The 25,901-nt window shown below is 36.9% G+C and overlaps 2 protein-coding genes and 1 pseudogene across 5 annotated transcripts; 2 read left to right on the top strand and 1 right to left on the bottom strand.

Annotated features, from left to right (window-relative positions):
- Positions 1 to 80: 80 nt before the first annotated feature.
- LOC114407871 (exportin-T-like) lies at positions 81 to 13,223 on the top strand. 4 transcript variants are annotated; one of them, XR_003665688.1, is made up of 14 exons: positions 83 to 2,026; positions 2,234 to 2,323; positions 2,421 to 2,510; positions 2,690 to 2,794; positions 3,006 to 3,065; positions 3,347 to 3,409; positions 3,500 to 3,595; positions 8,082 to 8,249; positions 8,949 to 9,122; positions 9,232 to 9,294; positions 9,365 to 9,463; positions 11,359 to 11,505; positions 12,631 to 12,814; positions 12,937 to 13,223. XR_003665688.1 is itself a non-coding variant. In XM_028371147.1 (13 exons), the coding sequence occupies exons 1-13, from the start codon at positions 311 to 313 to the stop codon at positions 12,718 to 12,720; spliced, it is 2,961 nt and encodes a 986-aa protein (XP_028226948.1). In that variant the 5' UTR covers positions 83 to 310; the 3' UTR covers positions 12,721 to 13,180. The 4 variants fall into 4 exon arrangements, 2 of the variants coding, with proteins under 2 accessions (XP_028226948.1, XP_028226950.1); XR_003665689.1 differs by having other exon boundaries at positions 81 to 2,026; positions 9,365 to 9,558; positions 12,631 to 13,180; XM_028371147.1 differs by having other exon boundaries at positions 12,631 to 13,180.
- LOC114405349 lies at positions 3,853 to 8,075 on the top strand (annotated as a pseudogene).
- A 7,877-nt stretch (positions 13,224 to 21,100) lies between the features above and the next one.
- On the bottom strand, positions 21,101 to 25,725 carry LOC114407870 (linoleate 13S-lipoxygenase 3-1, chloroplastic-like). Its single transcript, XM_028371146.1, has 8 exons — positions 25,236 to 25,725; positions 24,850 to 25,112; positions 24,109 to 24,349; positions 23,614 to 23,916; positions 22,874 to 23,067; positions 22,469 to 22,761; positions 22,110 to 22,376; positions 21,101 to 22,019 (listed from the first exon to the last, which is right to left on the bottom strand). The coding sequence occupies exons 1-8, from the start codon at positions 25,603 to 25,605 to the stop codon at positions 21,245 to 21,247; spliced, it is 2,706 nt and encodes a 901-aa protein (XP_028226947.1). The 5' UTR covers positions 25,606 to 25,725; the 3' UTR covers positions 21,101 to 21,244.
- Between the last annotated feature and the right edge of the window lie 176 nt (positions 25,726 to 25,901).

Below are 25,901 nucleotides of genomic sequence, written 5' to 3'. Positions count from 1 at the left end.
TGACACAATAAAATCCTCTCTAATTAGAAAAACTATTATTTTTCTTAAAATAAAAAAAAATCAAACCATAACGGCAATCCAAATCCCCCTTAAAAAAAAAAAACCCTGCAACAGGGAGACAGCAAACGCAGAGAGAAAGTGATAGAAGCTAACAAAAACCCTACCCATATTTATGTTATTAGGTTCTTCCTCCATTGATCCGAGAAGCTAAGCCTCGCCTACTGTCTAGCCCTATAAACTAAAAACCTTTCCTTTCAATTCCCATCCATCCGTCCACACTGCACCGCCCAACTCTGTTCTTCAGAATATCATGGATGATCTGGAGAGAGCGATTCTTGTTATGTTTGATGAATCGGGAGCCCTCGACGATGACTTGAAGAAACAGGCTAAAGTTTACTGTAACGATATTAAGGAGAAGCCATTAATTTGTAGATTGTGCATTGAAAAATTATGCTTTTCAAATCTTGTTCAAGTCCAGTTTTGGTGCCTACAGACCTTGCATGAGGTCATTCGAACGCGATACTTGACAATGACCCCAGATGAGAGGCACATGATCAGGGGCTCCGTCTTTTCAATTGTGTGCCTCGAAGACAAGAACCTCGCAAGGGTTTTGGAAGGCCCTGCATTTATAAAGAACAAGCTTGCACAGGTTTTGATAACTTTGATTTACTTCGAGTACCCTTTGGTTTGGTCCTCCGTCTTTGTTGATTTTTTTCCACATTTGAGCAAAGGAAACGTGGTCATAGACATGTTCTGTAGAGTTTTGAATGCCCTAGATGATGAGCTCATTAGTTTGGACTACCCTAGAACCCCTGAGGAGTTGGCAGTTGCTGGCCGGGTTAAGGATGCAATGAGACAGCAGTGCGTGCCTCAGATAGTTAGAGTTTGGTATGACATTGTTTCTATGTACCGGAATTCTGATCATGAGCTATGCACTAGTGTGTTAGATTCCATGAGGAGATATATTTCTTGGATAGACATTGGGTTGATAGTCAATGATGCTTTCATCCCTTTGTTGTTTGATTTGATTTTGGTTGGTCCTCTGTCTGATCAGCTTCGTGGTGCTTCAGTCAGATGCTTATTAGCAGTTGTTTCTAAGCGAATGGAGCCCGAATCAAAACTGTCATTGTTGCAAAGCCTTCAAATTAGTCGTGTACTTAGGTTAGTGACCGAGGATGTCGATGTTGAGCTGGTCTCTGATATAGCTGCATTGCTTTCTGGGTATGCTGTGGAGGCCTTGGATTGCTTTAAACGCATAAATTCTGAGGATGCTAAAGGAATCTCTATGGAGCTTTTGAGTGAAGTTTTACCCTCCATTTTCTATGTAATGAAGAATTTTGAGGTAGATGTTACATTCAACATCATTCAGTTTCTTTCAGGTTATGTTGCCATTTTTAAGAGCTTTGTTCCTTTGCCGGAGAAGCAGCTACTTCACCTGGGACAGATATTGGAAGTTATCCTTGTGCTAATCCGTTATGACCCAGTGCACCGCACCAATCTTGATGTGATGGACAAAATTGGTAAAGAGGAGGAAGATAGGATGGTGGAGTTCAGAAAGGATTTATTTGTTCTGCTTCGCAATGTGGGTCGTGTAGCGCCTGATGTAACTCAGTTGTTTATCAGAAATTCGTTAGCAAGTGCTGTTTCAAGATCTTCAGATAGCAATGTGGAGGAGGTGGAAGGTGCACTTTCTCTTTTGTATGCACTTGGAGAATCCATAAGTGAGGAAGCCATAAGAACTGGGAGTGGGTTGTTGAGTGAGCTGGTGCTTATGCTTCTATCGACAAAGTTTCCTTGTCACTCTAATAGGCTTGTTGCTCTTGTTTATTTGGAGACAGTGACAAGATATATTAAGTTTATTCAGGATAATACTCAATATATTCCCATGGTTCTGGCTGCCTTTCTCGATGAAAGAGGCATACATCATTCAAACATCAATGTAAGTCGTAGAGCCAGTTATTTGTTTATGAGGGTTGTAAAGTTTCTGAAGATGAAGTTGGTGCCTTTTATAGAGACTATTTTGCAGGTAGCAATTATATAATCCATCCTGCTTGCATGCTTTTCTCTATCTTAAATGTGCTCAAAACAGTATATTTTATAAACAAAACTATATATAAATTATTCCTGACTTCTTGCATTTTTTGTTTGGCCTTGATGTGCATGGATGAATCGTGTGATTGGTTACTTCCACCTTCTCTGTTCTCTATTCTTTAAAATGTTCTGATAAATTCAGAGCCTGCAAGATACAGTTGCTCAATTCACTATTATGAATTATACGACAGAAGAGCTATCAGGGTCAGAAGATGGTAGCCACATTTTTGAGGTATTCACATTTCCCAAAGTTTCAGGATGAAGGATATTTCTGTGAAATTTTTTGTTGTTATTTTTCGTCTCTCATGTTTATTGACATGTTTTGTCAGGCAATTGGTTTATTGATTGGAACAGAAGATGTCCTGCCTGAAAAGCAATCTGATTATCTATCTTCTTTGCTCAGTCCTCTTTGTCAACAGGTTAATTTTTACTTGAAAATGCAAGATACTTTCTAATCCAAAAAAATAATAAACAAAAAACTGCAAGATACTTAAAAAACATTCTTGTCCCCATTTCCTGTTTCCAGAAGCATTTCTTCTTTTGAGATTATTACGGTTGGTATTTGGTGCATGTAATTTCCTATTCTCGTTTGATACAGGTTGAGGCACTGCTCATAAATGCCAAGTTATTGAATGCTGAGGAGACTAATGCCAAAATTGCTGTAATCCAGCAAATTATTATGGCAATTAATTCTCTCAGTAAGGTGCTTTTTCTAATTTAGACTTCTGCTTTCCCCACCTCTGATATTAATTATAAAAGTCTCAAAACTCACAATCCGTTAGTGATAAGAAGATTTATATTTTGTTCGATTGTATCTTAATTTGAAGTTTAAAGGGTAGTATTGTGGGTTAAATGAAAATACATCAACAGTTTTGTTTTTTTCCTCCATTCTTACTATTTTTTACATGATCTAGGGCTTTAGCGAGCGTCTTGTAACCGCTAGTCGCCCTGCAATTGGTATCATGTTTAAGCAGGTTAGTATTTTCAAAATTGTTTGGTTCATGCTCCCTGGAGGTGTATATGGTTTATCGGATTTATAGTTTCTGTCTTTTTTGTGTTAAGAAGCTTTAGAAAATAATCTTGTTATAGTCTTATAGATGAAAATTATGGAGTTTTACTATAAAATGTATATTTGCAACATGCTGTGTGATTGATAATATTTCATGGTAAGCCTATGTCTCTATTTTTATTGAACTTGTGTATTGTTTCTTAATATTTTATTTTGCTAAACCTTGTCATTCTGTCTTCTATGTAGACATTGGATGTACTTCTTCAAGTTCTTGTTATATTTCCAAAAGTTGAACCTCTGCGAAACAAGGTATGGTATGAATTAGATTTAGTGATTGAAAAATTTGTTTGCTTAAAAAAGATCTGTAATTTTTATCCAACATCCACATGTGGTGTGTAGGTCACATCTTTTATACACCGCATGGTGGATACACTAGGAGCATCTGTCTTTCCTTACCTTCCAAAGGCATTGGAGCAGTTGCTTGAAGAAATCGAAGTACATATTATCTCTAATTTCATTAAGTTAATCTTTTTAAATTTCTAGATCTAAATGCATTTCTTTGCAGTGCTATTTGTGTATTGCAGATTGATTTTGCAGATGTTTATGTTTTGGGGTTGCAAGGGGCATTTGAATGTGATGGCATTGAGAATAATATCCCTCTAACATGTTATCCTCTTAATTTATTGTTGCACCATTTTGATATATATGATCCATTAGGCTGGATATGGATATGCTTATATGATAATTAAAGCATGGGTTTTCATTTTGTAGCACAGATAGTCCTGTAACCTTGCTGCTGCTTTATTCTATCGTGAATACTTTCTGGCATTTAAGAATATTGCTTTGGCTGCAGGGTGTCAGTCTGTCTGCCATATTTTTTGTTGTCATTAGTAGATTTTATGTCAAGCATGCCACATTGGTATGTGTATCTGTTCTTTTTTCAGTAAATTTGTGGGAGCGGCCTGCTTTTTTTTTTTAATGATTTTGTCAGAATTGGGCAAATTCCTTTTCTTTTAGGTACTTGGTGAATTTGTCAGCAACAAAGGGTATAGTCTCTTTAGAGGATAGAAAACAGATTGATTTTATGATTTTCTTGACGTATTTTCTGTATGATATGAATGTGTTTGTGGGGAATGTTTAATGTTGTAGGTTGAGTGGTTGGCTAATAAATATGAAGCAACAATACTTTCATTTGTTTCACGTATATCCAATACTGATACTATGGCTGATTGGCCCATTTGGGTCACTTTTACAAACTATATTTTCCAAAATGGGTCTCTTCCAAAACTAATTGCTGGCATGGGTTTGTTTTGACCGTGTACCAGGTCAAACCACAAGTTTGACTTGCAAAATTTGTGCCACATAACTTATTTAACTTTTTTCATTAAGTCTTAGAATGTGGGTTTAGACTTAACTCAATCTCAAAAGTTAGCTTATAGGATGAGGGTTGCCCTCCCACTTATATACTCTATCTTGACACTATCTCTAGCCGATGTGGGACTTAGGTTTTTCCTTTTTATTTTTTGATCAGCAAAGATAAATATATATATTAATGAGTATCAGAGGTACTAGAAATACACTTTACAGGACTTAGGTTTTTCCTTATACACTCCCTCATGCCCAACAACGCTTTTTGGCTTGGTGCATGGATAATATGTGGGTGGCCCTTTTTTAATGAATCTATGATAGACTCTGGTATCATCTTAGAATGTGAGTTTGGGCCCAACTTAACTCCAAAAGCTGGCTCATTGGGTGAGGGTTGCTCCCTATTTATATACTCTATATTGCCACTATCTTTAGTTGATGTGGGACTTGGGTTTTCTCCAATATTAAGAAAGTGTTGGTTTCAATAAACTAGAGAAGGGTAGATGCCAGAGATTGCTGAAGATTGTCGTCGCTGGTGATGGTCATTGTTGGGTGGTCATTGGTTAGGTCATTGCTTTCTGGAGAGAGCAAGAGTTGCTTGGGTCAAGTTTTTTTAATATTTGGGGCACGAGTTGGGTCGGGTTTTGGGTCTTTTAAATTTGGATATGAGTTGGATTTTAAAGGTTTTTTATAATTTAGGACTGGTTTGGGTCTATCAAAAGCAATGTTGTCTAACTTGTAACTCGGAAGAGGAACGGAAGGGATGTAAAAGATAGTAACTCGAGATCATAACACAACTCATAAGAGTTATATGCATATATGAAAAGCTTGCTTGCTTTGTTCCTTCGTTGGTTGGTTGGTTCAATTGTATCAGTATATACTCAGAAGCCATGATGTTCGTTGATGGCCTTCCATTCATCTTAGGCTCAGTTTGTTGGCACCGATGAAACAACGTGTGTTGGTCTTGTTATTTGGAACCCAAAGAATGGAAGGACGTCAGTCGCCCATATGGATTGACCAAAAGGCCTCTCCCAAATATTAGCATCACTTGTCAACAATAGTTTGGAGACTGAGTTTGATGTGCATCTCATTGGGGGTTTTGAAAGCCCTGCAGATTTGGATGGTTATTCCTTTCCTTTGTGTTAAAAAATTGTTCACACTTTATGGTCAAGAGAGAAGTCTCACATCCAAACTATCTGTGTTCTTGAACATAATACCAGAAGGGATTCTGATGGAAACACATACCCCTTTTTCAATGGATTTGTGGCAGAGACTACAACAGGAATTATCATCCCAGATATCTTTGATAGAACTTCTAGATGTCCAGATGAAATTGTCAGTAGAATACGAGTATCTGCATCTTATGAAGATGCCAACTGGAATGGGAAGTTACTAGATACATATGATTGTGGCACTGACTGTTTCAAAATCCCTCCTTGTCGCTGGACTCTTCGCCTAAATCATATTGCTTCATCATTTCTGAATTATTCTGATTCAGAAATTCTTTCAAACTGTTATACGTCACCTACAGCTGAGGCCCCAGAAGTTGTGGAGAATTTAAAAAGGAAGTGGAATTATTTGATCAACCATCCACACTGGACCGAAACCTTTCCCAGAAGCAGCCTCGCACTTTTGCAAGGAGTTCTTCCGATGGAAGGTGTTGATGACATTCCAAGGTTGCTTGGGCTAATCCTTTTCAATAATTAGATTGCCTTATTAAAATGGTCAACTCTCATTAAACGTTCCATTTCACATTCCTATAAGTTATCAAATTGCAGCCATCTTTAGTTTTAAACTAATATGATATGTAATTAGCATTGTGCTGAGAAAAATTTCTGCTAAGGCCAACACTAGGAACACGGTTAAGCCAAAAGAACCATGAAACTGATAAGTGAAGCATAAATGCCATGAAGATAGTCACTATTCCATGGCTCTTGTCAAAATTGAAAAGCTCTATCATAAGTATGGGATATGGCGTTCTACTCAGAAATGAGAACAACATGTTCTTTAATACATTCTTTCAAACAGAAGTTATCCTAGTGATTGAAAAAGTCCCACATGACAGGTAGCCGTGGACAAAAAGGGACGTGTTGAAGTCCCACATCGACTAAAAATAGTGTTGAGATAAACTATATAAGTGGGGAACAATTCTTACCTTATAAGTCAGTTTTGTAGGATTGAGTTAGGCTCATAACTCACTTTTTGACATGGTATCAGAGCCTACCATCTTGGTTCTCGCCTGTTCTGGCAGACATTTGTGGAGGGAGGGTGCTAGGAAGTCTTGCAAATCTAGCAATAGACATTAGACATACACATACATAAAAAACAATACAGACAAGAAAAATAACTCATAACTCATAATATAACATAACAAAATTATATTTATAGACTTACACATACTCAAAATTATATCTGTTGAGTTCTGTCAACGCTGGAACTCTACTTTGTTTTCATGGTTGTTCCTTCAAATTAGTTTTCTTTGTTGCTGCAATCATTTTTCAGAATCACCACTATAATGTCCTCCATCGAGCCGTCCTCAACCTTGTTCTTCATTATAACAGTTTTCTTAACTGGTTTTGTCCACTGCTTTGACATCTTCAACATGCATTTTACTGTCATGTTTAAACATATCCTGGCTCTGAGTTTTCTCTTTGAGTTCCAATCTCCTCTGCCATGCATTTTACTGGCATGTTTTAGACAATTTTAGGCTCGGAGTTTTGCTCCGGGTTTTGATCTGTCATACATCTTTCTGATAGGTTCAGATCTCTGTTTTCATCCACTACAGCGCTGCTTTTCTGCTGTTGCCACTGTTGTCCATAGTTTTTTTTGGTGGCTCTATACTGATAAGCACTCCTGCCTCTGATGGCTGTTTCCCACCAGAGCCTCCTCATAGGCGATTTTATGCATGCTCACACGCTGTTCTTGTGTAGACATGGTTCTTTCATGCGCTGCCGTCCTCCTCACACATGATGGCATGTCCTGGCCAGTTTTTGGATTCTTCAATAGTATCTGATTCACGTCGCAATTGTTGTTCTGAATCTGCTCTTGGTTAATCATTTTTGGGCTTGCAGCTCTCTATTCAGGTTTTTCGCCACTGTTTGGTTTGCTTTCTCTCTCCCCCAATTGACCCATAATCTCCTTTGCTTTTGGATCTGCCCTCTTTGGCTCAAATTGTGCACTGTGAGATCAGCTTGACCTCATAGTCTTCCTAGGGAAGCTTGTCCCCACGACTTTCCTGAAAAATAATCCTGGCTCATGCAGCTTTTAGTATTTGCTGGTCCCTGAAAAATGAGAATCATCTTAGATTCTTAGTCGTGCCATTTTATAGTCTCAAAGTATATTATTTAGTAGTTTCTTTTCATAAAGGGTTTATTTGTATCAAGCTTAAAGCTGTGCAAGCTTTTGCTTCAGGGTGACTTAGAATATATCGAAATATCCAAAATATCTATTCATATGAATATCTGAATATTGTAAATATTCTATTTTCATCCCTCTATATCTGAAACCCCATAATTTCAACACGAAGTGATATACATGTGTTGCACCTTAATTTGGTTGTTTCCTTTGGTGTTGGTTGAAGATAACACTGTAATGTCTTGTTTATGTTTTATTTCAGCCAAAGCAGATGGTTGGTTTTCTTTTGTTACTCAATCAACTTATCTGCAAATTCAATACTTTGGTGCGTGACATTTTGGAGGAAATATTTCCATCTATCGCCGAGCGGATATTCAGTGTTATTCCTAGAAATGGATTACCTTCTTCTGGTTCTGATGCAATCACTGAGGTATGAAAATGTTGATGCAGTTACCTAATAAATAGCTGGGTTTTTTTTGTTCCTTTTCTTTTAATTTACTTGCTTTAAGTTACGTTTGTATTTATTTGTTATATGATTGCTCTTTATGATTTGATTATTGTTCATTAAATTTTAAGAAGTTGGTGAGATAGTTTGTGCTTGTTGTTAGTTTTATTGCCAAATGTCCACTTTTCTATATGCTTTTTGTACTTTCTACAAGTTATGAAGCCATAAAATGACAAATCTGATGGACCTTAGATTAAGGAAACTCTTAGAATTTGGACTTGGGGCCTAACTCAACTCCACAAAACTGACTTGTAAGATAAGGATTGGCCAAGCTTTATAAGCTCTATTTAAGCTGTGTCTCTAGTCAATGTGGAACTAGACACTACCCTTTGAGGCAGCAATTAAGACAGCTCCCTAAGAGTCTGCATTTTCTTTTCAACAGAAACAATGGCACTGCATTTGCTTTTAACACTGCTAATTAATTCTAGTACTTAATAGCTGTGTTGTGGCATATAAATTATAAACTGAATGTTTTTCTTAGTTCATAACATTGTTGTTTCAAATGTGAAATCTATCAAAGAAATGCATCTTTTTGCATTACCATTTAACTTATTCTTTGCATCTAGACCCTCTCAAATGTATATGCATGATAATGATAATAAGATTATTATTTTTCCCTTTCAGGAAATTCGTGAATTGCAAGAACTTCAGCGAACATTGTATACATTTCTTCATGTGATTACTACACATGACCTGTCTCCTGTATTTCTTTCCCCAAAATGTAAAGCATACCTGGATCCAGTGATGCAGTTGCTTTTGTACTCTTCTTGTAATCATAATGATATTCTTGTAAGAAAGGTATGTGTAGTGTTTTCTATTTATTCAGCTATGGGTCATTATTTTTCCTGGATTAATACTTTTGACAAAATCTACAATCTGAATCATACTTTTTATTTTCACAATTTAGGCATGTGTACAGATTTTTATTAGATTAATTAAAGATTGGTGTGCCCAGCCTTATGAAGAAAAGGTAGATTGTACTCACTTCTACTTATCCTGTTTTTTTGAGATTTTTTCCCTAAATGGTCAATGGTTTTCAGGTTCCTGGTTTTCGAAGTTTTGTGATTGAAGCATTTGCTACAAACTGCTGTCTGTACAGTGTGCTGGACAGATCTTTTGAGTTTCATGATGCAAATACTGTAAGATATATGTATTATTGTTTTATACATTCTTTTAGTCACTCTTTGTCTCTTCAACTGATATGTTTCTGCTGTCCAAAACCATTGTGTATATGGTAAGATTTCTCCCTCACTTTGGCTCCTTGTAATAAGACAGGTTATAATTCATAACAGAAGGTAGAGTTTGCCGTTTCATTCTTTGGCCTGTGAATAAAACTATTTGCTTGTTTGTTTTTAATAAAAATGGATGTCATTTGAGGAGACCTCAACAAAAAGCCTTGGAGCAGAATTTAAAAATTTATTTTACATACTTATACAACAGGAAGAATGATGCCAATGAAAGTGAACATTCATAAATATGGTTTATTTGAAGTAATAACAAGAGTATCATGATTGTAAGATGGTGCAAATAACATATAGAATATAAATATTTTCAACAGGAGTATACAATTGGTTTTAGAATCTGGAATTGTCTAGCATGTAAACATCTAAAGAATTCCTTGCAAGAACTATAGTTTGAATTGTAACTGGGGCTTATTATATAGGTCTAGGGTTATCTTGCTAATCCTTTGGAAAATTATTGTTCCCCTTCTCCCTTAGTTGATGAATTGATAGTCGTATGAGGATTCCAGCTAGATTGAGTATTTGGTAATTTGGTCCCATATGACGTAGTTCATCTTCACCATATGATTGTAGGATAGTATCAACAAGCATTAGGTACTTGAGAATAATTATGCATAGTGAGAAGGAAAAATCAGTAAAGGAATATCTTTTTTTATTTTTGGTGTGTGTGTAATTCTTTTAAAGGTCTAAATGGTTGTATTTCATCTTAGTTAGTTTCTGAGAAAATCAGCTTAACTTTGATCTTTAAGTTATATGCCAACTTACTAAGTACTTATTTTCTTCGGTGCTTTATTCTTCTCATTTTATTTGGACTTTTGGAGAAGTCTTGTTGGCTGCAAAGTTCATGGCATTATAATTGACAACTAGGACAATGATCTTTTTTTTAAATTTGTATGATACGGATTCTGAAATTTTTGTATTATTTTTTTGTTATCTAAAAAACGTTTTGCAAGAACTAACTAAGAAGTGTCTTTTCACCTTGAAACAATTTATGTTGAAGGTTTTGGCTGGAATAAGGAGGCTTAGGCTTGTTGACCATGTGTAGTTTTGTCAGTCTTATGGTTTGTTTATTTGGGTAACGATGCTTGTATATTCAAGGGTGTCTCTTTGATCTTAAGATTTGCTATGGAATAAGTGCATGCTTGGAACTATTGTTTGAGAAAATGCTTGTTTTACAAAATCTCTCTTTGAAAGTTGGAAAAAATAAGCAAGTATTTTTACAAAAATCTCAAAATTGGTTTTCTTAGGACAGGAACATAGGAAACTAATGCTGTCCATGTTCTATTAACTTAATGTGGGATCTTTCAGCTTGTATATCTTTGCTTCTAGTTAAACTAGATGTGTATTATCTCTAAAACCTGTATGATTTAGTACCTCTGGTACTCATTAATGCTATATTATTTTTGGCTGAGCAAAAAACAAAAGTTGAACCAAACACACAAAGGTTTGTTTTGGCTTCTAATTGGCTTTCTGCATTTGGTTGTTTGAAGGAAATTTCTTTGACTGATAAAGGAAAAAGAGGGGAAAAATTGTATGATTGCATGAACAACTATCATGGGGTACAGGGAGCATACTAGGTATTATGAACAGCTATCATGGGGTACTTGGAGCATACTAGGTGCATTGAAGGAACATGCCAAATTAATGATTAGTTATCTGGTTTTTGATGTTTGTTACTTCGGAAGGAACTTAAATATTTGCTCAAAGCTCAGTATATCTTAGTGCTTTGATGGTTTATGCCAATTTTTAGTACTCATTTTCTTCGTCCTTTTGTTTTCTATTTTTCTATACAGTTTGTTTTGTTTGGAGAAATTGTGCTGGCACAGAAGGTAATGTATGAAAAATTTGGGGATGATTTTCTCGTAAATTTTGTATCGAAAGGATTTTCTTCTGCACATTGCCCACCAGATCAGGCAGAGCAATATCGTCAAAAATTGCAGGTATTCAAAGTTTATGGAGCTGAAATGTTTATAGTATACTTATCTAGTCCTGCTGAAATAATAAAAAAATATTGGGGTAGAAATATTATTCCTATGAACATGTTTGTTTGCAATAGTAATTTCAGAAGAAACAAATTAAATTTATTTAATTAAAAAGTAAAAAGGAAATGTGGGAGAATGAAGTGGGAAAAGATAGTTATTGTCGAAAATAACTTAATTCTCATAGGAATCCAAATATCCACCCTTCTTCATGGGAATAGGAAGCCACACAAATTGTGAATATTTTACATTCCTGGGAATATTTTTATAAAACTTGTACCAAACCTGGGAATATGATATTCCTAAGTCCACATTCCCGGGAATCTTGTTTGATAACTGTTGGGAAGTCCCACATCTCATGCCTTAACTCTTGGGGTGTAACTTATATATTTGTTGGCTAACTTCACTTAGTGTCAATTGGTTTTAAGATGAAATCTAACATTGTATCAAAGCTTATCTTGGTCAATCACCTATTATAGTAGTCTCCATGTTCTGGCAAACATTTCTGGAGGGGGTGTGTTACAAAGTCCTACATCGTCTATCTCAATTCTCGATGTGCAGCTTATATATCTATTGGACTACTTCACTTAATGTCAATTGGTTTTAAGTTGAAATCTAACATGATATCAGAGCTTATAGGTCATCTTGGTTAATCACCTATACTAGTAGGCTTGCCTGTTTTAGCATACATATGTGGAGGGAGAGTGTTGATATGTCCCACATCGTCTACCTCAACTCTTGGATGCAACTTATATATTCGTTGGACAACTTCACTTAGTGCTAATTGATTTTAAGATGAAATCTAACAATAACTTGACACAAATGCCTCAATTGATTCATTTTGTTCCATATTGTTTCCTGCAACTTCTTCTCTGCCAGTCTTATGTTGTCAGTAATTCAATGAAAAGATTATTTATTTATTTATTTATGCTCTGCCCTCCAGAAAGATTATTTATTTATTTATTTATGCTCTGCCCTCCAGAATGTCTTGCCAAGTAAAGTGAATCTTAGTGTGTTGTTTTCTAGCTGAATCACCCATTGAATATCTGTTGTAGTGGGCTTAATATTCCCGATATTTTTCTGCAGGGTGGTGATTTCAAGGCACTAAAATCTTTCTATCAGTCACTAGTGGAAAATTTGAGAGTGCAGCAGAATGGAAGCCTTGTGTTCAGATAGCATACTTGTATCGGAAAAATTAAGAGTCCTCTTCCTATATGCCTATGTTTTTTGGCCGTATCCTAGTTTGGGGCTTGATTTCTGTTTACATAAGGTAATTATGATTGTGTTTGATGAAATCAAGTTTGAGGTCTCTTCCATTTTTATTTTATTTTTCCCAATCACTTGTAAAATTTCCCCCTCAATAGTGCGGTCATGAAACGGTGAACACTGCAGGGTTGTGTATATAGCTTTTGCGGATGAGCGATGGATATTCTGCTTGCCCTAATTTTGATGAGTTCCTCATGCAACCTGACCAATCAACTAATTGTTTCAGGTCTTTCTATATTCTTTTTGTCCCTCCTCAATTGTAAATTTTTTCTATTCTCTTTAACAGTGGAGTTCCATCCATCGGTTTGAAGCTTGTCAATATGAGATCAAATTTTGGTGTTTGATTTCTCAATTCTCTTTCTCCCTGTAATATCGTATCCGTTTCCGTTATTTATAGATACGAATTCGGTTTATTCGTTTGTCTTTGGAGGTTAAAATTATGTTCCGCACAATGTTACTCCCTTCGGTCACTTAATAAGATTTTTTTGTTTTACCTATTTCATATTCTTTAAGAAAATTAATTAATTTAATTAATGACATTAAATTTATTAATAATTTGTAATATCATAAAATTATCTATATTTTTTAAATTAATCATATCTCTTTATTAAATTGTTTTTCATTTAATTACTACTAATCTTCGAAGATGTTAAGAGAGAAAAGCTGTTTTATTAATTTCTACTTCATTCATTCTAAAATGACTTATGTTTAAAATTTTTTTACACATTAAGAAAAATAAACATTCCAAGAAAACAGTATTTCATCTAGTCTTATATATAAAAAATAAGATTAATTTTTTGGTTGAAGGGAGAAGAGGAGAAAGAGAAGGGACAAATTTGAATTTTTTTTTACTAACAAAAAATATTTGCTTATAAAAAATATTTTTCTATCCTAATTATAAAATATATATTACTATTTTATTATTATTTTTCTTTTTATCTCTAATTAATTAAAATTTATTAATGATATGCACTCATTTAATGAAAGTGAGTGTATGTTTATTGAAATTATCAATAAAATGTATTCGTTCATTTAAAAATCATCTTTTGAAAAAGGTTAAGTTTTAAGCTTTTAATTTTAATTTTTATATTTTCAAAATTTTAATTTTAATTTTTTTTTTGTTAATAATTTTAATGTTATGTTAACTTTTAAATTTAAAAATTGTTTGATATATTGCAGATAAAAACTGTCATTATCTTCAATTTAGTTAAAAAAATATATTAACAAACAACCCCAAACCCAAGAACCCAAAAAGGCTTGGCTTATTCATCGTATCTCTCAAACTCAAACTTAGAGGTTCACGGTTGAAGTTGGATGGACGAGTTGGAAGTCATAGAGGTGCGAAGTTGGAGAGCATGTAGTCGGGCGTCAAAGTGGATGATGTCGAAGACGTCAGAGGAGCGCTAGAATTGGAGGAGGTGGCGATCAAGGTCGGTGCGCCGCGACAAAAGCTTGTTGAGTTCCACATCCATCGCTCTTTGGTGTGCTATGCGTTCGTCAAGGAAGCCAAATCCACGTGACTCAACGAACCCAGATCTGCTTCTTCGATATTGACTTCGTCCAATCCTTCAATGGACCGAAACCAAAGAAAGCAAGATAGAAGAAAAAGCAATTTGGGTTGGCAGAAAAAAGGGCTAAATGGCGTTGCTATGCTGCTTGGTTTGAATCTGAAATGCTTATGACGATACTGTTAGCTTGCACACTCCCATTTTTGTTCTCTGCTAAACGCTTTCTCTCTATTCAACAAACTCTCCCTCTGTCTCTCTCTCTCAGACACAAACACAAACACTTTCTCCTCATTCTCCTTCTTCTCTTTCATTTCTAGTTAGCCACAAATAATACAAAACAAATCCTTCTTTCACTTAACACCAATTTCACTCACTCACACTCTTTAAATCAAATCTTAGAGAAACAAACAATTCTCTTCAACCACCATTGTCGATGATGCTTTTGACTTCTGACATGGTGGCATGTACTCGCTGCTTTCGAATTCCATGAGCGTCGGTGGTCCCCTTAAGTTCGAGACTAAGGGTAATCTCCAGGAGGAAGAAAGGAGATAACAAACTTAAGGCTGAATATTCTGCATTTTAGTGCTTCTCGATATTTGAAGCCCTCGGGTCTAGAGAACCTTCGTGCATGAAAATATCAAATATGTACAATATTCGCAATCCCACTATAATAACCGCACTCCCACTACAATAACCACACTCCCACTATAATAACCGCACTCCCACTATAATAGTTGCATTATCCTAATGCTGCACGTAGTCATGCAGATATGTGGGTGTGTGGGTCTCTCTCCTGGGTCGTGGGTAGTGTTGCACGTAGTCATGCTCCCTATCAATACCCGCTCCTGGAAAAACCACCTTGCCCTCAAGGAGCTAGACCATGCCATTGTATAACGCAAGTAGTGACGGTGGGTTGGTTGTGTGGTCCCACTTAGTGTCCAGGATAGCCAAAGGCTCAATGAGGGGATGATTATCAGTGGCTTGCGGAGGTAAAGGAGCTGAGACCTCTTGTATTGGGCCATGATGAGGTTTAAGCAAGGAACAATGAAAAACGTTATGAATTTTGGAGTGCTCCGGCAGGGCGAGACGGTAAGCTACGACACCAATGGTTTCAATGATACCAAAAAGACCGTAATAGCGTTTGGACAGCTTGTTGAACTGGGTGTGAGAGAGAGAATGTTGACAATATGGTCTTAGCTTAACATAGACCCAGTCATCGACTGCGTAGGATACCTCGCAGTGTTTACGGTTAGCTTGAGTTTTCATGGCTAGTTGAAGCTTGTGCAGACGCGTGGACAAGGACTTCCAAAGATCCTGCCGAGATGATAATAGGGTATCAACTGCTTCAACTGTGGATGAACCTATCAGGTATGTGGCATTGGAAGGAAGGGGCATGTCGTAGGTAGCTTCAAAGGGAGTGATGCCAATGGCAAAGTGCATTGTAGTGTGTAGCACCATTCGGCTAGTGACAAGAACTGTGACCACTTGGAAGGAGAATCATGAACGAAGCACCGTAGATATTGTTCCAAGGTCCTGTTGAGTACTTCGGTTTGACCATCTGTTTTGGGATGATAAAAGGTACTCATGCGAAGTTTGGTTCTGCAGAATGTGAACAAGTCACGCCAGAAATGGCCAATAAAGATCGGGTCATGGTCGGAGACTAAGCTCTTTAGAATGCCATGCAACTTACAGACCATGTCAAAGAAGAGGTGTGTCACCTTGTGTGTTGTATAATGGGTAGGGAAGGCACCCAAATGAGCTCCTTTCGTGAAACGGTCTATGATGACCAAGATGAAGGTGTATCCCTATGAAGGCGGAAGACCCGTAATGAAATCGAGGGATAAGTCTTGCCATGGGGCAGTTGGGACCAGTAAAGGTTGAAGCAATCCTACGGGTTTTTTGGTTATATGCTTCCCTTGCTGACAAGTGATGCATTGACGAATGAAAAGTTTGATGTCCACGCGCATATTAGCCCAGTAAAAGTTGTTTTGTACTCGATGAAAGGTCTTGGCAAAACCCAAATGTTCGCCAATTAGTGTTAAGTGGAATTCTTCGATCAACGACACAATGAAAGGGTTTTCTGGTTCAAGCCAAACTTTGTGGTTGAAGAATAACAGGCCATCATGGTACTTGAACCCAAGATGGGAAGCGGGATTGGTGCGAATTTGTTGAAGCTTATCTTGAAAAGAAGAACTTGTGGTAAAATGTTTGCGCATGGCGTCGATGAAGATGAAGTGGGGTGTGGAGAGTATCATGCACTGGCCACTAGTGGAAGGAGGTATTCTGTATAAGGCATCAGTGACAACATTCGTTTTGCGCATGGCATCGATGAAGATGAAGTGGGTTGTCAGAATAGGTGGGAGTATTGGTGAATGAGGGTGGTTATGGCAGGGCAAGGGTGGGGTGTGGGTGTTACCAGAGAGGGAGAGTTGGTGATGGAAATGTGGAAAAAGGCGGAGGCGAAATGTGTCTGCATGAGGCACCATAATTGTAAGGACGAGACATCCGTCGGAATTGTTGGGGCATCGGCACGGAGGAAGACCGAGTTACCTTGGTACGTAAACTACATGGTCAAGGTATCGTAGTCGGTGATAATGGGCCCAAGCTGTTTGAGCCACTGGATTCCGAGGACAATATCGGCCTCGCTGAGAGGTAATATGTGGAAGTCGACTGTGAATGCATGACCCTGGAGTGACAATGGTGTTTGTGGACAAAATTGGTCGCAAAGGAGTATAGTGTCGTTGTCGACAATGACCTGCAGAGGTGCGGTGGGTGTGGTTGGTAGGTAGAGATGTTTGGCGACATGGGCTTGGATGAAGTTATGGGTACTTCCTCCGTCAATGAGGACGATCACCCTGAGGTGGTGGATGAATCTAAAGAGTCGCAGGGCGTCTGGAGTGGAGGTGCCGGAAAGGGCGTTGAAGCTGATTTGAGCGAGGGTAGGGTCTGAGATGTTGGTGTCGGGGGAGGTGGGTGATTGGGTTTGGTGGTCTAGTCCAAGATCGTCCTCGTCGGCCACAAGCAAGAAGAAACGAGCCTTGCATTCGTGAGAGGGGGCCCGCTTCTCATCACAGTTGTAACACAAGTCGTGTTCATGCTTGTGTGCTATTTCATCCGATGTGAGGCGACGGACGTGGAAACGGGAAGGGTTGGTGTTGGTCGTGGGTAAAGGGGTTTGTAGGGTGGGGGTGGCCGTGGGTACGGGGGTTGGTAGGAGTGGTGGGTGGGTGGTTGGGTTAGGTGAAAGGTTGTGGGTGAGTGGTGGTCGTTGACAAAAATTGCGGTGGCGGTTGTCAAGCTTCTCTTCTGTAACTTGGCCAAGGATATAGCCTGGGGAAGAGAGATGGGCCGGAGTGCCTGCCCCTCGCGACGCAACTCCGATGTGAGACCCGATATGAAACAACTGAGCAAGAATGAAGGGGGTAAATCGGTAATGCGATTAGCGAGAAGTTCAAACTCGTGAAGATATTCATTGACGGACCCTCGTTGAGTAAGCTTGAACAACGTTCCCTTGGGATCGTCGGGTTTCCAGCGCTCGCAACATGGATGTCCATGACATGATGAGGCCATTGCGAAACATCCATTGAAACCAACTTAAAGCAGGGCCGTCCATATAAAAGGAGGTGACGGTGACGCGTTCTTCGTCGGGGGTGTGGTGGTAGTCGATGAACTAGGAGATCTTAAAGATCCATCCCATAGCATTCGTGCCATCAAAGCGCGAGACATCGAGTTTGATGTGGTGGCGGGAAGAGGGAGGAGATTGTGGATGAGGTAATGGTGGAGGGTGTTGGTGTTGAATTTGTAGGAGTTGCAACTGTTCTTGGATGGAGTCAAGGCACAATGAGAGGTCATGATGAGTCTAGGTGAGGCGGAGAACGGCCTCCTCCAAAAGGTCGGTCGTCTTGGAGCGTGTGTTATGCTCAACCATGGAGGACGTCGACAGGTCGGACCAAATGTTAGCAGTGGTTCTCCTAAGTTCAAGACTAAGGGCAGTCTCCAGGAGGAAGAAAGGAAATAACAAACTTAAGGTTGAATATTCTACATTTTATTTAGTGCTTTTTGATATTTAAAGGCCTCGAGTCTCGAGAACCTTCGTGCACGAAAATATCAAATATGTACAATAACCGCAATCTCACTACAATAACCGCACTCCCATTACAATAACTGCACTATCCTAATGCTGCATGTAGTCATGCAAATACGTGGGTGTATGGGTCTCTCTCCTGGGTTGTGGGTAGTGCTGCTCATAGTCATGCTCCTTATCATCGCCTCTGCGGTCTGACAGAGGACGTGCTTACGCAATCGAAGTCTATGCCTAACTCCTGCTCCTGCCTCCTTGTAACGTTTCTCTCTCTATTAGGGTTCCGATGAAGTTTGCATTGCACTTGTGTTTCGTTTTTATTGTTGAGCTAATGGATAAAGATTGGTTTCGATTTAGAAATGCAGGGACAGATGTTTGTTTTGCATTTTAGATGGATAGATTTTTAGTATATTTTTATAGATAATTGTAATTATTTTAAGTTAATTATTTTAAATTTTAAAATTAATGGAGTAATAAAGTTATTGACAGAAAGTGCAAAAAAATTAAAATGAAATTTTTTAAAATATATGATTAAAATTAAACGTTTAAAATTTAATATATCAAAATAAAATAATCATAAAATATAAGAAATAAAAAATGACATTCAATTTTTAAAAAATAATCACCTCTTAAGTTATTTAATTTTATAATAATTTTAAAATAAAATTAAAATTTATAATAAATTAATAAATCTAACTTAATTTTAAAATAATTTTATATTTATTTTTAAAAATAATATTTTTTTTGTAAAAGAAAAAATATAATCTCACCACCATCGCCTACCTCCCCAACCATTCCACATGTCTTTATTACCACAATGGTGACTCCCATCACTGCCACAACCTCCTTCACTACACTCTGTCTATCACTATTATTTCATGATAAAATGAAATAAGATAAAATAGTTGATTTATTTAAATTATCTTTAATTTATAATTTTTTAAAATAAAAATGGTTTTGATTTCTAAAATTATAAAATTAAAAACAAAGAATAATCATGAATGGGACCTTAATTAATTAAAGGTACTTTAAGAAAAAATATATATAACAAAAAATTATAAATAATCCTAAAAACTTTTACTGATAATTGACTTGATCATTTGGTAACTGAGTAAATAAATACATGTAACGTTTAAATTTAGAAAAATAATTGCTTTTTTTTAAGTGAGTTATATTACAATATCATGTTTCTTATGTTTAAATAATTGTTAAAGGAATATTATTTAAAGATTCAAAATATAATTTTCTAATTAAATTAAACTTTTTATTTATCAAGTTACTCTGCACTCATCTGATATTTCATGATTACTCATTAATGTGACATTTTGACCGTATTGACCTTTTAAAAAAAAACTATTTACAGAAATAATGTAGAAAACATATATATTTATAGGTCTAAGGTTGTTTTAGGCATACCAGATTGGGAGGCGCCGTCTTAAATACCACTTGGCGGTTTAGTGTTGGCACCTAATGGAAGGCGCCGAATTAGTTTGCTTTTTGCATCTGTGTAAGTTTTAGGAACTTGATTTAGCTTCTTGGGAGGCATCATTTAAAACCTTACCTCCGTGACTATCAAATATGTTTTGTTGGAAAATCAACGGTTTATAATAATGTATATGCTAAATGTGAATTTTTGTCATGTTTTATATGGAATTGAAGTTACTAATATCAAATTTTTCGTAAGCTTCTCAATTTTAAAATCTTAAAAGAAAAAAAAAAACTTTCATCATCTCATTAATATTAATGAATATGTTGCACTTTTGTATTCACATTTTTACTAAAAAAATAACTAAAACAAAATCTTTTAAATATAAAAGAATGAACTGAGACTTTTAAAACTTTAAAAATTAAAATAAAAAAACCCTAAAACATATAAGATCAAAAATCATATTTAGCCAAATATATGTAGTAACTTCAATGTATTTAGTTTTATACAATCAATTAAAATATTAATTATCTAGTACTTCCCAAGCACCACTAGGAAGGATCATCATTTATCCATGTGTTTCCCAAGATTCAGATAACTTTTTAGGTAAGGGTGTTCATCGGTTCAGATCAATCCAATGAACCCGATGATCCAAAACAAATGAATTGAATTGGTTTGAATTTTTTTCTAGCTCAATTAAGTTTAACCTGAACCAAATCAATTATAAATGATGACAATTGGTTTAAGTATTGGATTGAGAATTTTCAAATCTAAACCAATTTGAACCAAATTGTATATATTATGAATTTTTATTATTTTTTAAATGCTAAAGTTACTTGTATTTTGATGTTGTTTTGTGCATCTCTTTTGTATTTTATGCCCATCACACACACTCATAAAGATTCACTTTGAGACTTTGATTTTTTCCTCAGATAACCCTAAAAGGATGCTGCACATGCACTAATAGAGCCTCCTCATAATGGTCGTTGACGTTGTTGAACTTCCTCTCAACCTCCACTCAGTTTGTGTTGACAATGCAATTAAAACTGTCATTTTATATTTTTTCGAAACACACACATTTTTATTGAATATCTAATGATCTGAATTGAACTAATCCGTTTAACATCGATTTGGTTTGATTTGGGTTAACAAAAAAAAATCTAAAATCCAAATTAATTAAAATCAATTGGTTCAGATTTTATTTTTCTCCAAACTCAAACTAACCTTATTCATAAACATCCCTAATTCTCTAGTTCGTGTGTGTTCTAGTTAAGATTTAAGAAAGAAGAAATGAAATCAGAATCAATAGATTACTAGATCCAAGTTCAGAATTAGTGTGTGAATTAATGTCTAATGGCTTGATTACAGAAAAATCTTAGTATACTCTGACAAGTATTGAGGCTGAGCATTTAGTTTACTTTACGTGGACACACTATTAGGAATCCCTCTACATGTAACGCCGGGTTGAGAGGTAGGTGCAAGTAACTCGTAAGGTAAAACCCCTGCGCCACAACGGTTCCTGAGTGTTGGATCACGGTTCCTTTTCTCAATCTCGTTCTCTATCCGTCTGATCTCTGTGGAGAAGCTATAGAATGCCTGAATGATCTCTGCATCACCTGACCAAATGGATGAGTGTCGCCGCTCTCCCAAATACTCCTCGTCGGATGAGTGGGTAGAGAGGATGTCAACAATAGCCATATATTTCGTAGCTTGTAACACGCTGGGCAACGCATTTAGGAAAAACTTTTGGGGATCAGCTAAGAAATTGGCATATTCAGTACTAGTACTCTCGACTTCTGCTTCTGGGATTAATCTTCTCATTAAAGGAGGACGATTGGGCACATAACCTCCGTAAGGGTACTGCCCAAAATTAATAGCTGCATGCTGTGCGGATACCGTCCAAATCAAGGTGGTAAGGATAGACACAAGATCCTCGCTATTATTCAATGTGGGCCACCACCTTTCATGCCTAAGATCGGCATGGCCCACATTGATTGACTCAGAATACCAAGCTTGTAGCTCTTTGTCATTGCAAATCAGGCTTGAATTTGAATGGTGGTAGTAGTGGTTCACATAGGTGCGGACCCAGTTTTCAATTGCAGACCAGATCAGAAGTCCATCCGTTGCATAAGGGTAGTCTTCAATTAGGAGCTTTACACCATTTGGTTGTGTTGGGTCAGGTACCGCCATTCCCCTGCACCAGCCAGTAGGGATGGAATGGAATTCATTCAACTGAGAGAGAGAAAGAGAAAGAGAAAGAATTATCATTTTCAACTACTTTTACCTGCGTATAAGATCTGCAGGGAGGCCCTCCATGTCAAAGCGCCACAAGTTTTTGTATGCAGCACAACTGATCTCCATACAGTACCGCCCCGGAGTAAAACAAGACTCAATGATTCCATCAGCATTGATCAGTTTCTGACGGGCTAAAGCATTGATATCTAATGTGTACCTCATGTGTGGATCCAACAGCTTAAAAACAGGATGCATTGCACTTAATTGCCTATGAGCAGACAATATAAATGGTTCCATGCAGGCATGTGTGCGCAACCTTTATCAAACAAAAAAATTGGCTAATTTAACCAACAACATGTAATTTGAAGTTAAATATTTTATATGTATGGTGCTTCCGGGTTTGCTTACCAATGGTTAACAAGTTGGTGCACACCAGCGTCATTGGCACAAACATGAGCTTTGGCAAGCTGCCACTTCCAATTTGTAGTTGCATCCACAGGAGGGGTAACTACACGTTTCCATCCGGAACTTGGTCCGAGGCTAAGTTCTATAGCAATAGGCTTGAGAGTGCCAAGTGGTGTCAAGAAAAATATGGTGCGGGTAGCATAGGATTTTCTACCATCAAGGGCATTGATCTCGTCAAGAAATGGAACATAGACATCGTGGTAATTTATCATAAACAGCTTATTTTCCACTATTGCCTGATAAACTCAAAGGAATAAAGTTAGTAATAGGGGCCCGATTGTTTAAGAGAACTCATGGGATTTAGAAACAAGACATTGTTAGTCATTTAATTAAGAATTTTGAGGGTACCTGTTGCACGGTCATGCCATTAAGTTGTCCCAGAATATGCTCTTCTTTGAGTGCAGACTCTTGGTGGCCATATATTTCCGGGTCAAGTTTGCTCACCGGTGGGAAAACTTTAAGCCCCTCAATGTTAACAGGGTTGACTCCTGCTATTGCTTGCCGGGCAAATTCATCATCTCGCAGCCAGGCAAATTTGTCCTCTGTATGATAATTAAACACACGAGATCATTAGTTTAATCAGCCAGAAAAGCAAATACAACACCTTGGTTACAAAAATAATTATATATTAGTCCCACATATGCTAATAAACACTTATTATAATCATCGATGAATTAAGTAGAAGAATTATCATGAAGCTTAATCCAATCTGGCTTGGAACCGTTGACAGTGATGTGGAAGTCCTCCTTTTACGGACCTATATATATATATATAGGGAGGAGATCCACTTACTCTAAGAGCAACTCTTTTAGAGTTACTCCAAGAGCAACTCTTTTAGAGTTACTCCAAGAGTAAGTTGGCAGGCAAAAAGTCTCTTAAGTTACACAATATATAGCAGTTTTGGCCACATATATATCTTTTATCTCTATACTCCATAAATAAAGGCACGCCAATAGTTAATATAACAATGAGATCTAAAATTGAAATCTTACAACAAAGAGGTAAATAAGCGAGGTTTAGTTATGTAGGTGAAATTAGTTCAGGCCAAAATTCTAATAATTAGAAGGACAAGACAACGGGATACTCACTGGAAATAATCTTGGGAGTGTCATACTTAAGAAGTCCCCGGCCGCAATCTTGTATCTTTGTGAGCACTTGTGGCAATGGAATTTTATTCAAAATTTCATCACTGTAAAGGTCGTCAATGTCTGAAAATCTGTTGAAGTCATGGTTATTAGCAGAAAGACTAGCCTTAAGGCCCGGGATCAAGTTATGGAGCACTGCCTTGAGCCTCTTGATTACGAATGTGTTCAGCTTAGACTCATTGAATTGCTCGTCTCTTGGTACGTACATAGGCAGTGGCATCTCCACACGACTCTCAGCATGCATATCTGTAATACTCATCAATTTACTGTGTTATGCCAAGTAACTAGTATTACGTAAAACTCAATTCTCTCCGCACCCATCAAAAAATATAAAAGTATAGAGAAATAATAATCCTAATCCTGGCACAGTCAATGCCTTAAGAACTATATTATAAAGTGAATGATCAGTTCTCATAGTGATTGAGTTGTTAATGTTACCTGTATCAGTGGGGGCGCGGCCAGTACGACAGCGTCTTGGGTATGGATGGTTTTGGGATCCACCGAGAGTTGGTCTGGTAAGCTCAACTCCTTCATCTGGATTTCCCAGATCGTTGTATGTATCGAAATCATATATTCTATCAGATAATTTTCTAACTCCTTTCCCATCACCTCTAAGATTTATCAGCTCCTTCTCCCTCAATACTCTAAGTCCAGCAGGTGTATCACCAGGTAAATATGTCTGACAAAATAAATCAAATAATATATAATATAATTTCAGATTTTTTTTTTGTTAAAACCAGAATTAACACACACACAAAAAGAGAAAGATTGTATGTAATAAAATACTAGTACTGTCTTTTTCTAAGTGGTTGTATTAAATTTGGTGGTGTCTATGTTGTCGGTGGTTGAAACGTAAACTTAAATTAACCCTAGCATTAGTCAATAAGAATTTTCAAAACTCATTTCAAAGGTATAGCTGCTTGTTTATGACTTTGGTGAAGACTTTTTCTTTGATGTAAAATAACTACAATACAAAGCAGGAGAGTCAACAATTGAAAGTTTGAAATTTTTCAATAAAAAAGAAAATGGAGTGCCTGTTCAACTGATTAGCATTCAAATATAATTAACCAGTAATTGCTTTGACCTTCCAAGTTGGAAAATTACTGTAGCATTCAAATATAATTAACCAGTAATTGCTTTGACCTTTCCAAGTTGAAAAATTACTGGTTAGTTAGTTACCTGGTTAGAAAAGAATATCCTCTCTCCTTGTACCCACGACTTGCAGGGGAAATGAACTGCTCCACTGGCAAACCCTTCGATGGTTATACTTTCCAAGAAGAACTCTCTTTGGTGTTTGTTTGTCACGGTAATAGCTCCAGGGACTCCAAAATTCGAGTCCACAATGAATTCAGTTGTGTAATTAACTCTCTCTGCTTTGACGTTGGATTTCTTCGACCAGTCCTTTAGCGTTGCTTTGCTGCTCTTCTTTGGAGATTTCGTTTCTAAGAATCATTAAAATGATAGAAGAAAATTAAAGGACTTTTCTGTTATGAAATGGTCAATTTGTGACACCTAGCTAGAAAAAGAAAATGATTAGAATGGTGAGTTGTGAAAGGCTGGCTTACTTGGATCAATCTCGGTGCTGATAAGCTCCAGCACAACATTTCTAGTTCCTATCCTATCATTGATGGCATCAAAATGCTTTAACATAGTCTCTTTGAAATCCTCTTTGATTTTATTCCTCACTGTCACCACCGCTCTGACCTTGAATTGTACTGGTTTCTCTGCTTGCACTGTCAGTGTGGTCTTTATCAAATCCTCACTGATAGCTGCCACCGGAAACTTTGCACCCTTCCTCAACCTCATAACTCGTGGGTTTTCCGAAGGAAGCAAGATAGGATTGACCCAGAAGGTGCCATGCTTGTTGTGCAGAAACACTTTGGAGGAAGCAGAAAAAAATGAGGAAAAACCCATAAGTTCTTTTGAAAGGGCCATGTTCTGTTTCTTGCAATGGAACGGGTCGGGATGAGCAGCCTCGTATTTGATTAATACTATGATAAGTCAGACAGCATCAAACTGTTTTTTTAATTTTAAGAAAAGAAAAACATACATACATACATACTACTCCCTAGGCCAATTTATTTGTCAATCCACCTGAATCGGCTACCAAGTCAAAACCAGCTTTAGGCAGAATAACTCCGCGTCGATGGGAAACAGACATTTTTTGACCTTGAGTACGTTTCATATTTAAATATTTAATTTAATCAGATACAATCAATTCTTATAATAAC

Source organism: Glycine soja, chromosome 3, assembly GCF_004193775.1.
Source record: "Glycine soja cultivar W05 chromosome 3, ASM419377v2, whole genome shotgun sequence".
In the NCBI taxonomy this organism is placed as follows: domain Eukaryota; kingdom Viridiplantae; phylum Streptophyta; class Magnoliopsida; order Fabales; family Fabaceae; genus Glycine; species Glycine soja.
This window is presented reverse-complemented; position numbering and strand designations above follow the sequence as displayed.